We start from the raw sequence: 18,742 nt of genomic DNA, 5'->3' as shown, positions 1-18,742 counted from the left end.
GACACCAGAGACAAAGATGAGAGCTGCATTCAAAATCTTAACATCCGGCACCCACGGCGAACTGGCCGTAGCGGGCACCGGGCATTTCCCCAGTGGGTCGGAAGGGTGGGGGCTGGTTTTGGACTGGTGGGGGCTGTTTTTGGTACCGGGGGCGGTTTTGCAGCAGTGCTTCAGTATCAGCCCCGTGTACCAAAAGCAGCAGCAGCAGTGCTTCCCACAGCAATCCCTAAATCCCCCCCTCCGCCTGCGGTCGGTCCAACATAATTGCCTGGGCCAGTTTGCGTTCCCTGTCCAGCCCTGCCAGCATCATGGCTCACCATTGCCCCATGGCTGTATCCCTGCTCATTAGAGATGAGTGTGTGGTATTCAAGGGTAATGGATATATTTTCACCTGCATCAGTATCTCTTATAGCTTTTGTGGCTTCCAGGACACCATCAATGAATGTTGGACAAAGCTCACCATCAATGTCCGCTCCAAAATTGATGAACTGATTCACAAAGCTTTTTCTGTGAATATTTGCTTTTACTACCAATCTATATGTGACTTGATCCTACATTGCGACAAATTGGTGCCGCTTCCAAGAAGAAGCTTTGAATATCATGTGAGAGTTGGTCGAACCATATTCCTTAATGAATTTTCAGCATCATGCCGGGACCTACGTAGCGGAGTAGAGCAATGACATCAAGACCCATGATTTAAAAAATGGTCCAGTGATCCAGAGAATTTTCAGCAGTGAATAGAGACAGGATGCAAGAAGAACTCAAGCTGTCAACAGCTGAGAATATTGTGAATTTTGAGACAGACTTGGGGAGACAATGGTTCCAAGAAAAAATACCCTGTTCCATGCAGATACTATATAATTTCATGAAACACAGTTTGCCTATGTTTGCACAGAGGTGTGTCAAAGTAATGTAGGAATCAAGAATTTTTTAAGATGACAGTACCCTTGTGGATAGGTGTGGGGTTAACTAAGAGAACATAATCTGTAGACTTAATCAGGCAGTGACATATTCTCTCGACCTCAGCAAAACCCAGCAGATACAATTGTATTTTCAAAAGGTTTAATTTAGAGAGTAACACATGAGCTTAATATTCCTGTTGGGGAAAGAATAGAAGATGGGGCTTCTTTGATGCAAGAATGACTAAAGCGTCTCCTCATTCTGTGACTATATTGATCTTCCAACCAATCTATATTTAGGAACGTTTTTGATGAGATCTACATTTTCTATACCAACACGCTTGGTACAAAAGCACTGGAAGAAATACAGTGCTCCTGATACTGCACCACAGTTTGCTCCCAGCTCCATCTGCCAGCCCCAGTTGTCATGACTACTGCCGGACGAAGGCGAGACCGCTGCTGGAAATCTTGCACTACTTCAATGTGACTTCATACTTTACCACGCGACAAAGATTTTGCAATCCATCTACTGTTTCAATAGTTCCTGAGGACAAAGAAATAGACTGTTGTATCGATCAGAATGTTTCTTCTGCATCACTTACAAATTCTTTGGTTAATATCACTGTTATTATGAAAATAACTTAGCAGGAAAATTGGAAGCAGGGGTTCATGATTGTGACATTCCTTCACATCATAAATTAATTAAATCCTTAGTGTTTAGGATGAAGTTTAGGTTGCTAACAATGTTTTGAGAAGGAACTAGATGTTGTGGATGTAGGAGTTAGGTAGATGGCATCTTATGTAACTCAACAGAGTTAGGCTTGACTCAAATCATCTAAGTGCAGGCTAGAGGTTGACGGCTAAGTAGTCAATATGCCCTTTGACAACCAATCTCTGTATCGAAAACCAATTGATTACATTTTAGTATTCAATTCAAAACTGAAACAGGCATAGATATGACTTGAGGAATTTTGGCTTCCTGATGGCTATTCGCAATACACCGCTTTGTTCGCCATAAGTTGGCAGGGTATGCTCAGACGTGAGTCCCTTGCTCACTTTGCCACTGGATTCAAGCAAGCCTGGCTGAAGACGGCTGAAATGCCAGAAACCGGTCCTAGGAAGCTTGTTTCCGGTCCAGGGAAGGCACGGCTTGGCAGTTCGGGCTGGACTGTTCCCATGAGGCACAGGGTCAGACTGATTTGCATATGGCCATGTCTGAACTGGGGTGGCAGAGTGGGCTAAAGAACGGTGATGGATCAAACCAAGATCTGTTGACTGGGTATGAGTGTTTGATTGGTTCTGATGCTCCGTCCATCACCACCCTCTTTTGTACCGCTTTATTCGCAATACACAAACAGTATAAAGGTCATACAGTTCGTCATCTTTGCAACAAGGTCGCACTCCAGTATGAGAACAGCAGTCTAGAACTTACTGCATCCTTAAACATTAACCGCATTTCAACATGAATGTGAGTGGAAAAGATCAGGAGCTGACACAGGAGCTCCTGTAAGGGTGGTTTGACTCGCTGGCCAATTCTTGTCCTTATAGAACCCCAGTAGAAGAGACTATCTCCCAGTCCCATTCGCAGTAGGCAAAGATCTGCTGAAAAGTCTACCTTCTTCTCATACAATGTAATTTTTGTCTTTGCCTCCACTGATACTACTGTAATATCTTGAAGGATCAAAGCTGCTTCAATGGATTCTATCACTCCAGAGCCAGAGGTCAACTCCCTCCTATTGAAGTAGAATCTGATTGCCGAGACACCTATAGAACAAGCAACACCATCCCAAATCCAGAATCCACTGCCGAGTCTGAAGACAGGGACTAATAGCATGCTTTTCAGAGTGCTTTGTGATATAGACTGACAACGTCAAGACACTTCTGAAATGTGTTAAACTGCATGAATCTCAAGAGTGGACAACCTCAGCCGATATATACGAAAATAGCCCAGCAAGGGGGTTATTGCATGTACCTCATCGGGACTTGCATCAACGGCAAGAGGATGTATTTATTGGACAAAGATGGACAAATAAATGTGGGTGGCAACGTGCAGTGTCTGTTTTTTCTGTGTTGCATCTTGGCATATTCAACAGCTCCGGTGGTGGTGTCCAAGAGTGTGGCCCGGACAAATAGAGCTGGGGCACGGGTTCCATCTGGCCCACAAGGGCTAGGCCCATCACAGGTTCACTGACTACACAAATAATTGCCATTTAGATTAATAGCTCTAAATTCTTACCGTGTATATGCTGAAAATCAGTTACGAATCTGCCTCTAGGGCATACCTGCCCACTTGAAGAACAATCTCACAGTGTGAGAAGGGGGTGGGGTCTTCAAGGGGGCGGAGCCTCATGCCCAGAAGAACCAACGAGGCACTTTTAAATCCCACCTCGCTCCCAAGCCCCCTCCTCCCACAAAAAAAAAAGCTTTCTGAGGCTGGTGCCGATGTCCTGGGGTGTTTTTACACCCCTTAATGGATGTCGGCAGCTCAAAGCCTCGGAAAATAAGTTGGAAAACCACTATTTACAGTGGTATTCAGCTAATTTACCCTGACACCGTGTGATAATGCTCCTCACTGGGTGACCGTGTGATGGGAGCTGATATTGTGCGTCACACGATGGCCCAGTGTGAGTTGGCAGGTATGCCCTAGGGACCATTGTTGCACACCCCTGGTTGGGTCAGGGGTAAAGCATGCATTACACAGGGGTTATGGTTCTATGATTGCCGCATAATACAATGCGAGAACAAGACTGCTGTTCTCTGTATTGGTTTCCAGTTATTGTACCTGTTCTTAATTGTGTAAAAGGGCATTCATTCTAATCAGATAGCAAGCTCTGGCGTGGGAAATTAACTTGTATTTCGTTACACTATTAATAGATGATCCCCCCATCGATGCTAGCCACAAGGCAAACATTACATATTTAGTCTGGAAGATGGCTATTCACGTCAACCAGGAGGGCAGGTGAATCACAAGTATTGTCTGCGGAGTAGACCTTTACTGTTTTCACAGAAAAGAAACTGTTCCAAAGGCGTATCCAAAGGTTTTCTCTAAACACCATGTGAACCGAACCAATTTCCTGCCGGCGTTCTTCCTGTCACCCCCTTCAGTGCCAGAGGTGGCTATAGGCCCTGAGAAACTACACTGCTATTTGTGGCTTTTGAAACATTTCACAAGGGTCACACTGTGCCAAAGTTTATCAAAAGGCATTGTGTGGTCTCCAGGGACGAGCTTTCATGTGTGTGTAGGGGGGAGGGGCTGGGGGTATGACACACCCAAATTAATGCATTATTGGCTTTGTTGTTGGGTCTGGAGGCACTGAATCGGGTCTGCTATATTGTATTTTGTCTCCATCCTGATTTCACTAAGAGATTTTAAATGGTTTGTTTTTAATCAGGAACTTAAATGTTTATGACGGTGTACCAAAAAAGTACTACATCTTCACTTATATATGTACTCCTTAAATGGGTCCAAATGTACTACTTTTTTGGAATTCACAAACATTGGCAGTAATAAACTTGTAAAGCTGCGTCAGTCTCAGTTTGCCAGGCATACTACTGGCAATCAAATACTCAAAACATGATGGGACGAACGCTCACAAATAGTCTAAACACTGGTAATCGCTTGGGGTAGCATGCCAACCCATTGTTTTTCGCCCACTGTGACACACTAGACAGAGAGCCTGACTTAGAGCTTGGCGGATGGAATAAATGCGGGTGTGATGCCGCCCTGCCTTTACTTCTCCAGACAAAGTTAGAGATGTCTACAAGCCCCGCAAACATCCCTATACATTGGCAGGAACAGCCGTCATGGCGGTTCCTGTCAATGTAGGAAAAGTTTGAAGGATGGCTGTCGATTCAACTTTTTCAACGTGTTTTCTTTTTCAGAAACAAACTCCCTAAGCGGGAGTTTGTTTTTGAAAAACAAAAAACGAATTACCCCCACAACATTGGAGCTATCTCCCACGGTATTGTTTTTTTCCCCTGTTTTTTACAGTCCCTCACCACTAAGGTATACTTGGTGGTGATGGACAGTAAAAAGCCATCTGCTCTGGTGGTGTTCACAAAATGGATCTTATTGAAGACACCTGCGGTGCGATATGTCGAACAGATATGGGGTTCTTACTTCTCTCCTGGGAATGCATACAGATCACCACCTACTGGTCTGAAATATTCAACACAATCCAATGCTTATGGACTTTCTAGTCCCTAGGTATCCGCTGATCACGCTGCTGTGTGAGTCCTTGATGTCCCTCTCATCTCCCGCCGAATCACAGCAATGTTACTCCTCTAAGCCAAGCGTAGAGTGACTGTACATTGGGGTTGAACCTCAGTCCCTAAGTTGCAAGCCTGGATAACTGATGTAGCTTTCTTTAGTGAGTAACAAGAACGATACTGTGACCTTATGCCCAATGCATCCCTGCATGCAGATATTTTGGGACCAGTTGTTCCATACCTTACCTCTCTGAGATGTCTTGAACACTGAGTGAGACATACACCAGATGACCAAATACCTGACTACACCCCACTGCCTTATCAGACGCATGGCCAACTCTCTCACCCCGTCGCATCAGGGGGGTCCCTGGCATTGAGTTACATAATCTGACCTTCTTCCAAGGGCCCCCTATCTCTCTCACTGCATAATATACTGCGCTACTTGCCCCTTAATATACCTTGCCTGCTATGGCCCATCTGTCACGGTAACGTACGGTTAGGTCTAAATTTTACCAATTCGCGCATGATCGCAACCGCCTTGCAGTATATGTATGTTGCATGTGAGCACTGATGATGGATAGAATGTACATGTTAATTTGTTTGTACTTTTGGGAAACTCATAAATATATATATATATTTATTTATTTTTTTAAAGCCATCTAACTGTCCACTCTAAATATGCCGGACCGTCGCATGGCTTACCTCTGATGGCCCCTACTCCAGTGGGCCATTAGTGTAAGTTTTACACCATCACGTAAAATTTGCAGTCCGTCTGACCCAAAATTGTGCAAGCGGACTGTGAATTTTTCAAACTCTAAATCAGCCACAGAAGCCCACATAATGCAAATCAGTATTGACACTGCTCCTCATGGGAATAGTCCATCCCAAACCTTGGTCAGCTCACCCAATCACCCTGCAGCCCACTGCTTTTTTTAGTTGGGAAATTTAAGACTTACACTGCTCCCCCCCCCCCCCACCAATCTCACTGACTCAGCTAGCCCCTGGGGATGTCATGTATCTTTTATTGTTGTTAAAAGGGGACAGGCCTCTTCCTGTCATAGTGGCTACCATTCTGTGAGCGGAAGGACGCCCTGTAGCCTTTCTCAGAGATAAGAAGCCTGGTGGAAACCTGTCCACACCTTCTGTAGCATTATAGACTTTATTACATGCCATGCTCACTCCAGAGGAGCTGAAAACTTGGGAGGGGGATCGGGGACGGGCAAAAGCACCCACAGGCTTTAAGTGCTTGGTGAATACAATTACTGCCTTTTGTTGTACAGTTTAAAACCATCATTTAGAGCATACCGGTTGCAAAAATTGTTCCTGTAGCTCTTAAGGACACTTAAATGTGTGAGGGGCTACTGCGGAACAATATCTGCTCCCGAGTGGGGCCCACAGGCCTTCCATCTAAGAAACTACTGTACTGCTAGCTCTGCATTTAGAAGTGTGCGAGTTTGTTAGACCCAATGAGAAACAAGCACTGGCAAAGCCAGTATATTTGGAGTTGGATACCAGCCTTTTGGCTTTGTCCATGGTTGTTTTGTTTTATCAAGTTGTTTGTAAAACTTTGTTGGAGAAGCAGACGGGCAATCGCCAAAATAAAAACAAATTGATTAAAAGCAAAAATATATGTTGGGTCTCAAAAATAAGTAACAAGAGAGCCACTTAGTGCTCCTTGTGAAAGACAGAAGGCCGTCACTCACAGTGAAGTTAGCAAGTGGCTAAAGTAGGCTGACCCACTGCCCCATACTGTAAGCTGTAGCAGGCAGAAGAAAAATGTGAATGACACAACTACAATCCAATGGATGAAGAGGGCTAACTGAAAGCCCCTCTAAGTAAGTGCATTATGTATGTAATTTTACTGAAACTAAAAGGCCTTGGCTAATGCCAGACCTACCAAAATTACTTTATCTGTAACACTAGTTCTTCAAATATGGTATTTTTCAGAAATTCACGCACATCCCAAATGATGCCATTATTCGCGGATATCTCTATGTGCTGTTAATGGGATCTCTCACTATACTGTGCTACAAGGACTCAAAATGGCTGACTATTGTTAGTTCTATGGTGTGGCTCCTATGCTAGATGCTGGGTTTTAGTCCAAGAATGGGGATGTATGATGGATACCGAAGTCAGCTGGAGAGAAAAGTTACAAGTAATATGCTTTTCCTCTGTGAATCTGTGTGTAGGTGCAGGGTGCAGGGCGCAGGGCTGGATTAACCATTAAGCAAAATAAGCACATGCTTAGGGCATCAAGGGAAGGGGGGGCACTACGGAAATTTTCCATTGTCTTATTTACCATGGACCATATGGTGCAAAACTGCAAATGTTGCAATTAGAAAAAGTAGGGGAAAACTTTTCAAATATAAATAATGTGGAAGTATACTAAAATAAACATTATTTTCCATCTTACTGCTCGTTTGGTTTCATTTTGAAAAATCAAAGTGTATTTATGGTTTATTATTGTTTATATTTTGAATTAGATATATATGGGGCTCCAAAATCTTTTAAGTGCTTAGGGCATCTAAGGGTCTTAATCCGGTCCTGACAGGGTGCATGGCATCAGCCGCATTCAGTACTCATAATCAATTAACAAAATCAATGTTCTTTGAGGAGTCGTACTGCTGACTCGAATGAATGGCATAGGGTGAATATTATCAAGGGCAACAAAGAAAGTGCAAGTAACCAAGCTTAACTGGGTGTTAAGTTATGCCAAAAAAAACACATTGCTGCGCTTCATGGTATAATATGTGAAATTCTCTCTGTGACACAAATGGGGTGTGGTCTGTGATAAATAGATGTGGCCTTCAGAAAATGTGCATGGCTAGCAATGATTGGATGCAGTGTACAGACATCAATCACTGCCTTAGAGCTAAAACCTGTGAGTAGAGGACTTCTATCTAAACACCCCATTCCTCGCTCTTGCCATTAGCGGCAGGTCCAGCAACACTGCCCTGTCACATCCAGTGAGGAGGCATCATTATGCTCTGTCACGCCTCTCAGAGGGATCAGCCGAGAAAGTGCCTCTCCCTCATCTCCAAAGCAGGGACACAGCATGTTCTCTCCATTTCTCTCACTTATTTTTCACATCTCCCTTCTATGCCTCTCTCCACTCTCCCACCCCCCCCCCCCCCCATCTCCCCTTTGCAGCTTGGCTGTACATCCGGATAAAATTCGTGTGGCCACTGGACAGACGGCAGGCGTGGACAAAGATGGCAAGGTACTACTTCCACAGGGGAGGGAGGGAATTGGCTGTGGGTTGACAAATAAGCTTTATAAGAGAAAATCAATGTTATGAGGGCCTTTTGGAAGCCTCAGCAACTCTCCTTCTGGACGCCTTCAAGCACTTGTCTGGATCACAGTCGCGGAATACACAAGGTCAGTGATGAAGCCACAGTGTGGGTATTTAAAAAAACACTATGGAGGGTTGTTTCCCACCAAGAACTGGTGGATGTTCCTTTTACCATATTTGGGGGGAGATTTACAAACAGTTTGCGCTGGATTAGCGCCACAAAAGTGACGCTATCCAGCGCAAAATGTTTTTTTTGCTATTTACCTTCCAGCGCAAAAGTTGTTTAGCGCTGTAGAGGCACTGCTATGCGTTACTTATCGCTGAGAGGGCGTTACATGGGTGGGTGTGTTCCTGGCGCACAGCAGATGAAATCAGCGCCGGCGCAAGGGAAAGGGGAGGGGAGAGCTATCCTGCTCCGTCCCTGTCGCACAACGCAGCACAGCCTCGCAGGGGGCTGCGCTGCGTGGATTTTTTGAAAATCTCCCCCTTAAAGTGCACCCCCCATATTTAGACTCTAAATAGGGAAGAGGGGATATTTGTCATTTTTTGGAACAGTCTAACATCCACCAAACTTTAACTAACTCCATATGTCATTATTTTAACAAAAATACTATTATCCATAAGTGCACAGTGTGTATATAAACATCATATTATTTAGTAATTATTCAGTTGTGCTAAAGAAAAAGAAATCTATTGAAATTCCCCCTTTCCCTCTGAAGGAGCTCGAATGAGGCAGTGCACCATCACAGAAGAACTAAATTGCTGCTGGACTCTCATGTTACTGTTCACATTGATGCCCACAGTATCATTAACTCAACCAGGGTGGAGGGTGGTACACAATACCCTCGCTTTCGCTCTACGCACCTGCAGTTCTGGGGGGCGAGAGAGCACTCTCCTAACTCCTAAATACTTGTTTGTCCCAAATCACAACTTTGAAAGTAGCTCACCCTTCTGCCTTGAAACTCATTAACAACACAGTTGGCAGTGTGTGGATTTCTTAAGGGGACCCCTCCATCTTTCCTCTGTCCAGTGATCAGTGTTTACTCCATTGCCCATGACTTGGGTACATACTCTGGCACAGTGTTGCAACCCCCACATGTTGATAACCAGGAGGGCTACGTCAACATCCATTGTGTTATCCTAACAGCAAACCCTGCACCTAAGCCTGAGGAAAGTCATGATTGCTCGAGCAGAAAAACAGTAGGCCCAGTAGGGCTCATTCTCATGTGATCAAAAGATATGATGAGATTATGTCTCCTCTCTTGTTACTTACACATAAATGCAGCTATATTTTTGCTCGGCACTAAAGCATTGTTTTTACACATATCTTGGCATAGTGCATTTCTGAAAATCTCTGTGACAAACACTCATCCCACATAATTGTAGACGGATCAGCATGAGAGCCTTACAGTCTTCCAATTGCACCACACATTAAAATACACAAATTCGCCATTTTAAAATTGGTGCAAAAATGGAAATATAGGGGGGCGTGGCCAAGCGCGGACTGAAGATGGCCGCGTAGTCTGTGAGCTCCGCCGTCCGTTTTAGCCCTCGTCTATCCTGATTCAAAATCCATCACACCTGACTGCAGCCCCTGATGTCGGATCGTTAGCGGAGTCCATCCCGTCTGCTCCAGTACACGGATCGTGCCGAACAAAGGAGCAATCACCCTTTAAAAGTTGCGGCTTGCAAAGGGTTCTGAAGTCAGGGCCCACAGTAGCTGCGCCTCCCGGACGGGAGCTCCAGCTAGCCCACCCTCGCCCAGCGGTGGCGCCGCAGTTCGATGCGCCACAGCGTCTTTCACACAACGGGAACACCTGAGAGGGCCCTGGAGACCTGCGATGGCGGAGGAGTCTGTGAACACGCTGCGGCACACGGGTGAGAGTGAGAGGCGCAATCGTAGCTGTGAGGTAGAGCGCGCCGGCCGCGGGACACAAAATGGCGGCGGCACAGCCCTAATAGTGAAAGTAGCTTGGCCCATCGTCACCCCGCGGTGACGTCGCGGATCAAAGCGCCGCCACGATCTTTGCTCGACTACAGAGCCTAGAAGGGTCCTTTATACGCAAAGCAGCAGGGGTGCTCACAGCCTCATAACTGACATGCTGGTGAAGACGTAAGGCACAACTGTTGGGAAGCAGGTCGCGCCGGCCGCGGGGCAGTTAATAGTGGCGGCGCGTCCCCGATGGTGGTGGCCCTCCCGTTGCCTGCCTTGCCATTGCTGACTCCCCTTGCCCTTTGAGAGCTACGACCCTCAATGGAGCTTGAAGCCAGGACCCACGTCAATTGATCTCCCGGAAGACAGCACCAAACATCCTTCTCCATCTAGGCGGTGGCGCCGTGATCCTTCGACACTGCAGCGATCCTCGCACAACGGAAGTACCTATGGGGGGAGTAGTCGAGGACAACGTTGGCAGCGGCGATTGTGACCTTGCTGAGGTGCACTGGTGAAGTCAAATGGCACGTCAATTCGCGGCGAGACAAAGTGCGCCGGCCGTGGGATGGTCAATGGTGGCGGCACAGCTTCACAGGTGAAGACTCTTTTTCTGCTTTTCCCATCGTTGTTCACCCAACGGCCTCCCCCCACCCCCCCCCCCCCTTGGAGATCGGGTGGCCCCCTGTGCCTTCTCCTCTCACTGGTGGGAGTGGGATCAGGAGCTGATTAGACTGTAACCGGTGATCCCAGTGACCAGTAGGGCTCACCCTTCAGGACTGGTGGACGCCTCTTGGCTCGTGATCCCCTGTTCTTACTAACTGCTGTGGCCCTCGAATGGTACAGCCACTAAGACCAGCTTTCGAAGGGCCTCCAGCCCAGTGGTGAATGGGATAGAGTGTAAGACTCTCAGTGACACACACATCAAATCTGAATTGGAGCCGAGAGCTTTACCTCACCCACCCACCCCTGATACCCTGATCCCATCGGTGACTCACCTTAACTACCACAATGGAGTGCGCTAAGGGGTCCGGGACCAGGGGACCGAAGCCAGTCCAAACTAACAAACTGGACCGTTACACGGTGTCCAAAGACCCGCAGCGGGGCCATCTGTCTGAGGAAACCGCATGAGGGAGCCTCGGGGTGGAGGAGCAGGAGCTTTCCCTTAAGGACGTCATGGAGGCCATCACAGGTGTCAAGACCTCCTTGGACTCTGTGGCCATTAACATTAATCTTATCAGGGCCGACATGGGAAAGTTTAATGAAAAGGTCAAGCAGGTGGAGATTACGACCACTAGCTTAGTGGGAGACGTCACACAATTGCAAAGGGAGGTCCAGGAACTACAGGACTCTCGGAACCTTACAGACCTCAAGCTTGATGACTACGAAGGCTGACTTTGCCGCAATAATCTCCACATCCTGGGAGTTCTGGAGAAATCCGAGGGGCAAACTCCGGACGTATTTGTTGAGGACCTTATTCTCAAACACCTGCAACCCAAGGGTCTCAGTAAATTTTTTGTGATAGAGCGAGCTCACAGGGTCCCAGGCGGCCGACACAAACCGGGCGCTCCCCCCGGGTCCCATGCTGGCTCGTGTCCTCAACTACCGAGACAGGGACGTGATCCTTCAAAATTCCAGAGCCGGTGGCCCCGTTCGTTATGAAAATGCAGACATCTCCTTTTTCCCTGACTTCACACAAAGGGTGCAGAAGCAAAGGAGGTCATTCCTGTCAGTTAAACGTGACCTGAGAGAGAGGGGCCTGAAGTACTCGATGCTGTTCCCAGCGCGCCTCCGGGTTGAGGCGGAGGGAAGAGCGTGTTTTGTTTGATCATCCGGAAGCAGTTGCGGAATGGATTGACCACCAAGGGACTAAAAACCCAACTGATCGAGGAGCCGGGGGGCATGCGGACAGTTGACCGGCCTGAGGTGGAGTCTTGGACGACGGCAGCCTTTCTGAGAGTAGGGGGAACAATTGATGCGGGGTAGGTTAGGGAGGGGGGATATTTGTGTCTTATTTAAAGGGGACTGTTAGCTTATCTATGGCCTTATGTTAATTGTTCAATAAGGGTGCGATAGTTATGTAGCATAGGGCAAGGACACGGAGCCCACTGCTTTACCCCCCTGTTTTTTCTTCCTTTTGAATTTTTTAGGGCGACAGGCACTCTGTGAGTTTTTTGATGGGCAGTTTTAAGCCCAGAGGGCAGGGCAGCGGGATGGGGGGTTGTTGGGTTGGGGTATTCTGTTTATTTGTCCTATGGTTTCTTGTTTGTTATCTTTCGCATTATCTCGATGGTACAGTGCCAGTCTGTAACAGAAGCAACTGCTACGCTCTGCATACAGGTCAATGGGTGTGTAGTGTAACAAGGAAGTTAAAATCTTAAGTTGGAATGTTAACGGGTTGGGGGCCAAAATCAAGAGGAGTATAGTATTGCAATATATCAAGAGATTATCGCCGGACATTGTATTGCTTCAGGAAACTCACCTTATTGGTAACACTTGCAAAGCTATGCATAGATGGGTCTACTCAATGGTTGCGCATGCAGGTTTTGCGTTCAATTCCAGAGGGGTGGGCATCATGCAAAAGAAGTAATTCCCCCTGTCACCTGAGTCCACCTATGTGGATAACCGTGGCAGGTATGTTGGCATTACGGGCACCTGGGATGGCCGAACCATTACTTTCATGTCAATATATGCACCTCCAGGGTTACAAGCCGCAACATTTTCTGACCTCAGCACTGTGCTGCTAGCGCTACCAGATGGCCATCTAGTGCTCGGCGGTGACTTCAACTCAACAATATCGGGCTCACTAGACAGACATCCCCCTCGCATAATCCCTCACACTGCACACTCCTTCTCTAGCTTCTTAGAAGCATTGGGGTTAGTGGACGGTTGGCGAACACACCACCCTGATAAGATCCAACACACTTTTCACTCCGGGGCGCACAACAGCCTCTCTCGTTTGGACTATATAGTTGTTCCTGCCCCACAGGTTGCAGATATCCACGAGATACGACATCTAGCTAGGGGCATTTCCGACAACTCCCCCTTTGGGTCCATATTGTTCTTGACCACTCCCAGGTTGGACGCATTGCCCCAATCAATCCTTGGTATCTCAAAAACCCTAAAATACGCAAGAATCTGATCAAATCCATAGACAGTTACTTTTTGGAGAAAAAACACACTGTTGACTCACCGCAAACACTATGGGAAGCCTTTAAAACAGTGGTCCGGGGCCAGGCTCTCTCCCTAATAGCGGGATCCAAAAAAGACAAATTGAAAGACATTTCCGACGTAGAGCAAGAGATTTATTGGCTTGAGCAGGACGTTAATTCTGGTCCCTCACCTGAGGCCCTTCATGCACTCCGCCTCCGCCAGGACGAATAAAGGGCTCTGGTCACTGACCGCGCCAAATTAATGGGGCAGGACAGACTGGGCTGACTCTGACTAGGGAGATAAGGCGGGAAAATTAATTGCCTGGTTGGACAAAAAAAGAACACGCCAGTAGGCCTGTCCCGGAACTTAGAAGCACTGATGGATCCCCCATAATAGATCCCCAGGGCATAGCTGACCAATTCGCAACACACTTTCACACAGTCTACAGTTCCGTCGCACCATACACCGAGGCGGACTCTTCGGAACTCCTACGAGATAGCTCCATCCCAGCGCTATCGGACGATGACCGAGCATTCATGGATAGTGCCCTCACCGCTGACGAAATAGCGAGCGCAATACGAGCGCTTCACTCTGGCAAGGCACTCGGCCCAAACGGTATCCCGATCGAGCTTTACAAGCTCCGTCCAGATAAACTAGCCCCATATCTGAAATCTATGTTTGAAGACAGTCTGGAACAGGGGTCGCTGCCCCTAGACCAAAGAATTGCAACCATTGTCCCAATTCACAAGGAAGGGAAATCCAAAACAGATTGCGCCTCCTACCCACCTATTTCATTGCTTAATGCAGAACCTAAAATCCTAGCCAAAAAGCTTGCAAATAGGCTGATTAAGGTAATAGGGGACTTGGTACACCCGGATCAATCGGGGTTTATGCCAAGAAGGAACACTGCTCTGAATTTGCGCAGAGTACATGGGGTCTTGGGCAGGGTGCCGACCATTCGGAAGATGCGGTCAGTCTCCCTAGATGCCACTATGGCTTTCGATACAATTGAATGGCCATATCTCTTCGCTGTGCTCACAAAGTTGGGATTTGGGCCGGGTTTCAGCCGGTGGGTGCGCTTGCTGTACAGCTCCCCTTTGGATCAGGTAGTCGTCAACAACAAAAAATCAGAGACCTTTACACTTAGCTGAGGGACCGGTCAGGGATGCCCCCTGTCTCCCCTATTATTTGCATTGGCCCTCGAGCCCCTTGCAGAATGGATTCGTAAGGACGTGATGATCCGTGGTCTACGGTGGTCGGCGGACTGGGAAGATCATATCTCCTTATATGCGGACAACATCCTCCTATATCTTGCATCCCCCAAAAAGTCCCTTATTGCCATATTTGACATCTTAGCCATTTTTGGCAGCTACACCGGGTTCCGTATTAGTTTGCAGAAATCTCTCCTATATGTCCTCTGTGGGGGTCCTCCCCCGCTACCTCAAAATTGCCCCATACCGATAGTCTCAGAAGGCTTTAAATACCTAGGTATATTCATTTCTCTTGATAGCTCACTCCGATATGCCCGTAACCTTGTTCCCCCACTGCAAAGACTCAAAAGTGATATCACAAACTGGAAATCGCTTCCACTCTCTCTACTGGGCAAGGCGGCCCTTTTTAAAATGATGTACCTGCCCCGCTTCCTTTATGTCCTGCAGAACTCGGCCGACTCTGTCCCAAATTCATATTTGAAAGAAATAAAAGGGCTCCAGCGGGACCTTCTTTGGGATGGGAGACCGTGTATCACTTTACAAAAACTTACGCTCAGCTGGTATGATGGAGGAATCGGATTGCCCGACATTAAAAAATACTACTGGGCAGCACATCTTATAGCAATAAATCATGGCACCTATGGTCGGCCCGACGACCCGGGGTTCAATATGGACAGATGGCTCCTTCCAAACGGAACCTACACCCAAGCCCTATACTCCAAACCTAACAGGTACCCACTTACTGGCCCCACCAACCACACAGTTAAAATCTGGTACTCGGCAACCACATCGCTAGGCTGGAGCAATAGACTGACTATCGCCACACCGTTGTGAGACTCCCAGAAGCTAGGGGACCTGGGCAACTCCAAAGGCTTTGATAAATGGGATCTAATTGGTATTTCCTACATTAGGGACCTTTGGGACAAAAATGACGTGAAGCCCTTTGACACCCTCCAACGTCAATACGCTATGTCAGATTCGGAGCATTTTCGCTACCTGCAAATTCGGCACGCATTGCAAACAGCGTTGCCCAGTTACTCCTCCCTACCTGAATTTTCTCCACTAGAGGACAGACTACTAGACGGCCATTTACCTGTAAAAGCTATCTCCCTGACTTACAGAAAACTCATCAACAACATGGACGATCCCCTGCTGTCCCTGCGTGAGAAATGGACTGGAGATGGTATCGAGTTAGATGATGAAAACTGGCAGGCAGCGGTCTCCTCCCCCAAAACTGTCGCCATCCCAGCACGTCTCCGCCTGGTGCAACTAAAGATTCTACACAGAATTTATATCACAGGTCCCCAATTGACACATATGGGTGGTCCGGCAGATGGGGCTTGCAGGAGGGGGTGCACCCAAATGGGCACGTTCATACACATAATATGGCACTGCGACCCAATCCAGGAATATTGGTGCAAGATACACGAAATAATGAGTGAAACACTAGAGATCGAAATTATGACAGAGGCCCCTAGATGCCTCCTCAACATCTGGGAACCCACTGACCTTAACGCACATGCCACACAATGGGTCACACTGGGCTGCATGGTCGCCAAGAGAAACATCGCTCAACTCTGGGGGGCATCACATGCTCCCAAGATAGCGGATTGGAAGAAAGATCTTGATTGGTGTATGTTGAGGGAAAAGACAGTTTACGCAGCTCGGGGCTGCCCCCAGAAATGGTCGAAGATTTGGGCTCCCTGGAATGAATACCGTGGCAATATATGTACGCCTCCCCTGTAATTTTGATTGTGATGATCCCCCCTCCCCGTGATTTCCAATGCATTATCCTACTGTATCTGTATGTAACTTGATTTTGTTGTGCTTCCTATCATTGACCCATGTGGAACTGTACCTTTATGTCGAGTATGTTTAATAAAAAGATTTACAAAAAAAAAATGGAAATATAAATCTAATACAGAAGGTAAACACATTGATCCGCTTTGATATAAAAATGGGGTAAGTGCTCAAACTAGGGAACTAGTAAAATGTAATGGAATGCTGAGGGGCATTAGTTAGAGGGCAGAAATAGAAAAAAATGTGATATAGAAGTTGAGTGAGTAAGATTCTGGTATTAGCTATTTAGCCTAAACGGGGGTCTGTGATATGGGGGTTTAGGGCCTAACATGATCTCAAGGAAAGAGGATTTCTTTCCAGCTTTTTGTATCACCACAGAGTGTGTGGGAGACTGCCATTTCGCAACCGATATTAGATAAATCTCACATTCTGGTATATGCATACTCTTCTGTATGTTTGGATTGCATACTCATATCAAAGTTGTGAAATTGGGGTCACAGGCTCCACTCTGAAGCTTATGTCCTCTTTTTTTCACTGATCGGTCACAAAAAGTAAAATCTGATCAATTCTACTCTGATGCCACATACCTTCTGCGGAGTCCCACAGGGCTCTTCATTGAGCACAACCCTGTTTTACATCTATGTTGCCCCTCTGGTCAAGGTCATTAGATCTTTTGGGCTGCAGGCTCTGTCCTATGCAGATGACACACACATTTTTGTGTCAATCACCAATAGCATAGAGGCGTCCGCAGCAAATCTTAAAAATTGCGTGCAGGCTGTGGCCTCCTGGATGGTAGATAACTACCTTAGACTCAATGGTGACAAAACAGAAGTCTTGGTGTTTGGTAGTCAACAATTTATATGGTCCCATGCTTGGTGGCCTGAAATGCTTGGCTCATGCCCCTGTCAGCGTCAATTCACAAGTTGCACTGGCTACCTCAAGGCCGGAGAATTGTATTCAAGGCACTTTGATTCGTACACAAACTCTTCATAATTTAGGCTACCTTGACACAACCCATAAAGATTTGCCTCTATGTGCATCTGATATCACAGATACCCGCTCCCCTCCGAGGCCCTTGGGTTTTAGATGCCTTCATTTTTAAATCAGAAGTACCAGGGGAAAGGGCTAGCATAATACCACCCATGTAATGCATGTCAACAGGGAACTAATGAATCAGTGCAAAGTTCTGGGGCATGGAGCAGCCTTCACTGATGAAACCAAGTCGTGGGATGCCATGTTGCAACAGCAGGTTAAATGGAAAAGCCTTAAAACATCTCAGGTATAAAGTAAACATCTGGTAATCAATGTTATGGGTGTCAAATATTTGTGATTTTGCTGTTGCAGTTGTACCATTGCATATAAGTGGCAGAACTTTCTAATTTTTAGATCATGGAGGCTGTGACTCTGTGTAATAAGTGGGAGAGTATGTAGATCTTTCTCCCTCTTCTTTCAGTTATTCTAGCTTCTTCCCTTCTTCTCTTCCTCCTTTCCCCACTCCCTCTTTTCCTTACTCCCCTTTCCTCTCTGTCTCGCTCACATTATCTCTAGCCCTCCCCCTGTGTAAGGTACTGTGGATTGCAGCCTCTCCTTCTCTTTTTGCCTGCAGCCTCTGCAGCCTTTTGTCCACATCTGGGACTCCAGCACGCTGCTGACCCTACAACAAATCGGCCTGGGCCACTTTGAGCGAGGCGTGGGCTCATTGGCCTTCTCCTGGGCGGTAAGTATTGTTTGATGATGTAATGAGATAGGCGAGTGTGGGGCATGTTGGAGAGACCTCTCAACCCTTATCTCTTGCTCCTCCAGGACCAAGGTGCATACCTCTGTGTGGTGGACGACTCCAACGAGCACATGCTCAGTGTCTGGGACTGCGCCCGTGGCACAAAGCAAGCAGAGATCAAGGTGAGGTGCCCAAAATCCCTGGCATAAAATAGTGTTCTAGAATCCCTCCACTAGCCCTCCACTGGGCAACCAGCAGAGGGACATCAAGGTATGCTTACAAGGATTACATGATTCCCCGAGCAAATCCAGATTAAAATGAATTTCTTAGATTCCACCTAGGCACCAAGGAAGTCCATATTAGGGTGAGAGTTGTAGAATCCCTTTAACGCCAAATAGGCTTATATGAAGTTAATGCTCCCAGGAAGCCCTGTGGCCCTAAAAAAGCCCAGATAAAGGTGAGCTTCCAGGAATCCACCTGGGACTATATTTTAATTAAGTGTTATGTGATAATCCAAGCAGTTAATTACGG

General features: G+C 46.9%; 1 protein-coding gene across 1 annotated transcript in view; it reads left to right on the top strand.

Annotated features, from left to right (window-relative positions):
* Positions 1–18,742, top strand: part of EML3 (EMAP like 3) — a 349,814-nt gene that overhangs the window by 245,248 nt on the left and 85,824 nt on the right. The window contains exons 10-12 of the mRNA XM_085626072.1: positions 8,259–8,328; positions 18,101–18,211; positions 18,298–18,393. Of these exons, the coding sequence (XP_085482198.1) occupies positions 8,259–8,328; positions 18,101–18,211; positions 18,298–18,393 (277 nt within the window). The remainder of the gene's footprint in view (positions 1–8,258; positions 8,329–18,100; positions 18,212–18,297; positions 18,394–18,742) is intronic.

This window comes from Triturus cristatus, chromosome 9 (assembly GCF_964204655.1).
Source record: "Triturus cristatus chromosome 9, aTriCri1.1, whole genome shotgun sequence".
NCBI lineage: Eukaryota > Metazoa > Chordata > Amphibia > Caudata > Salamandridae > Triturus > Triturus cristatus.
The sequence above is the reverse complement of the archived record's forward strand: the minus strand, read 5'-3'. Positions and strand labels throughout refer to the sequence as shown.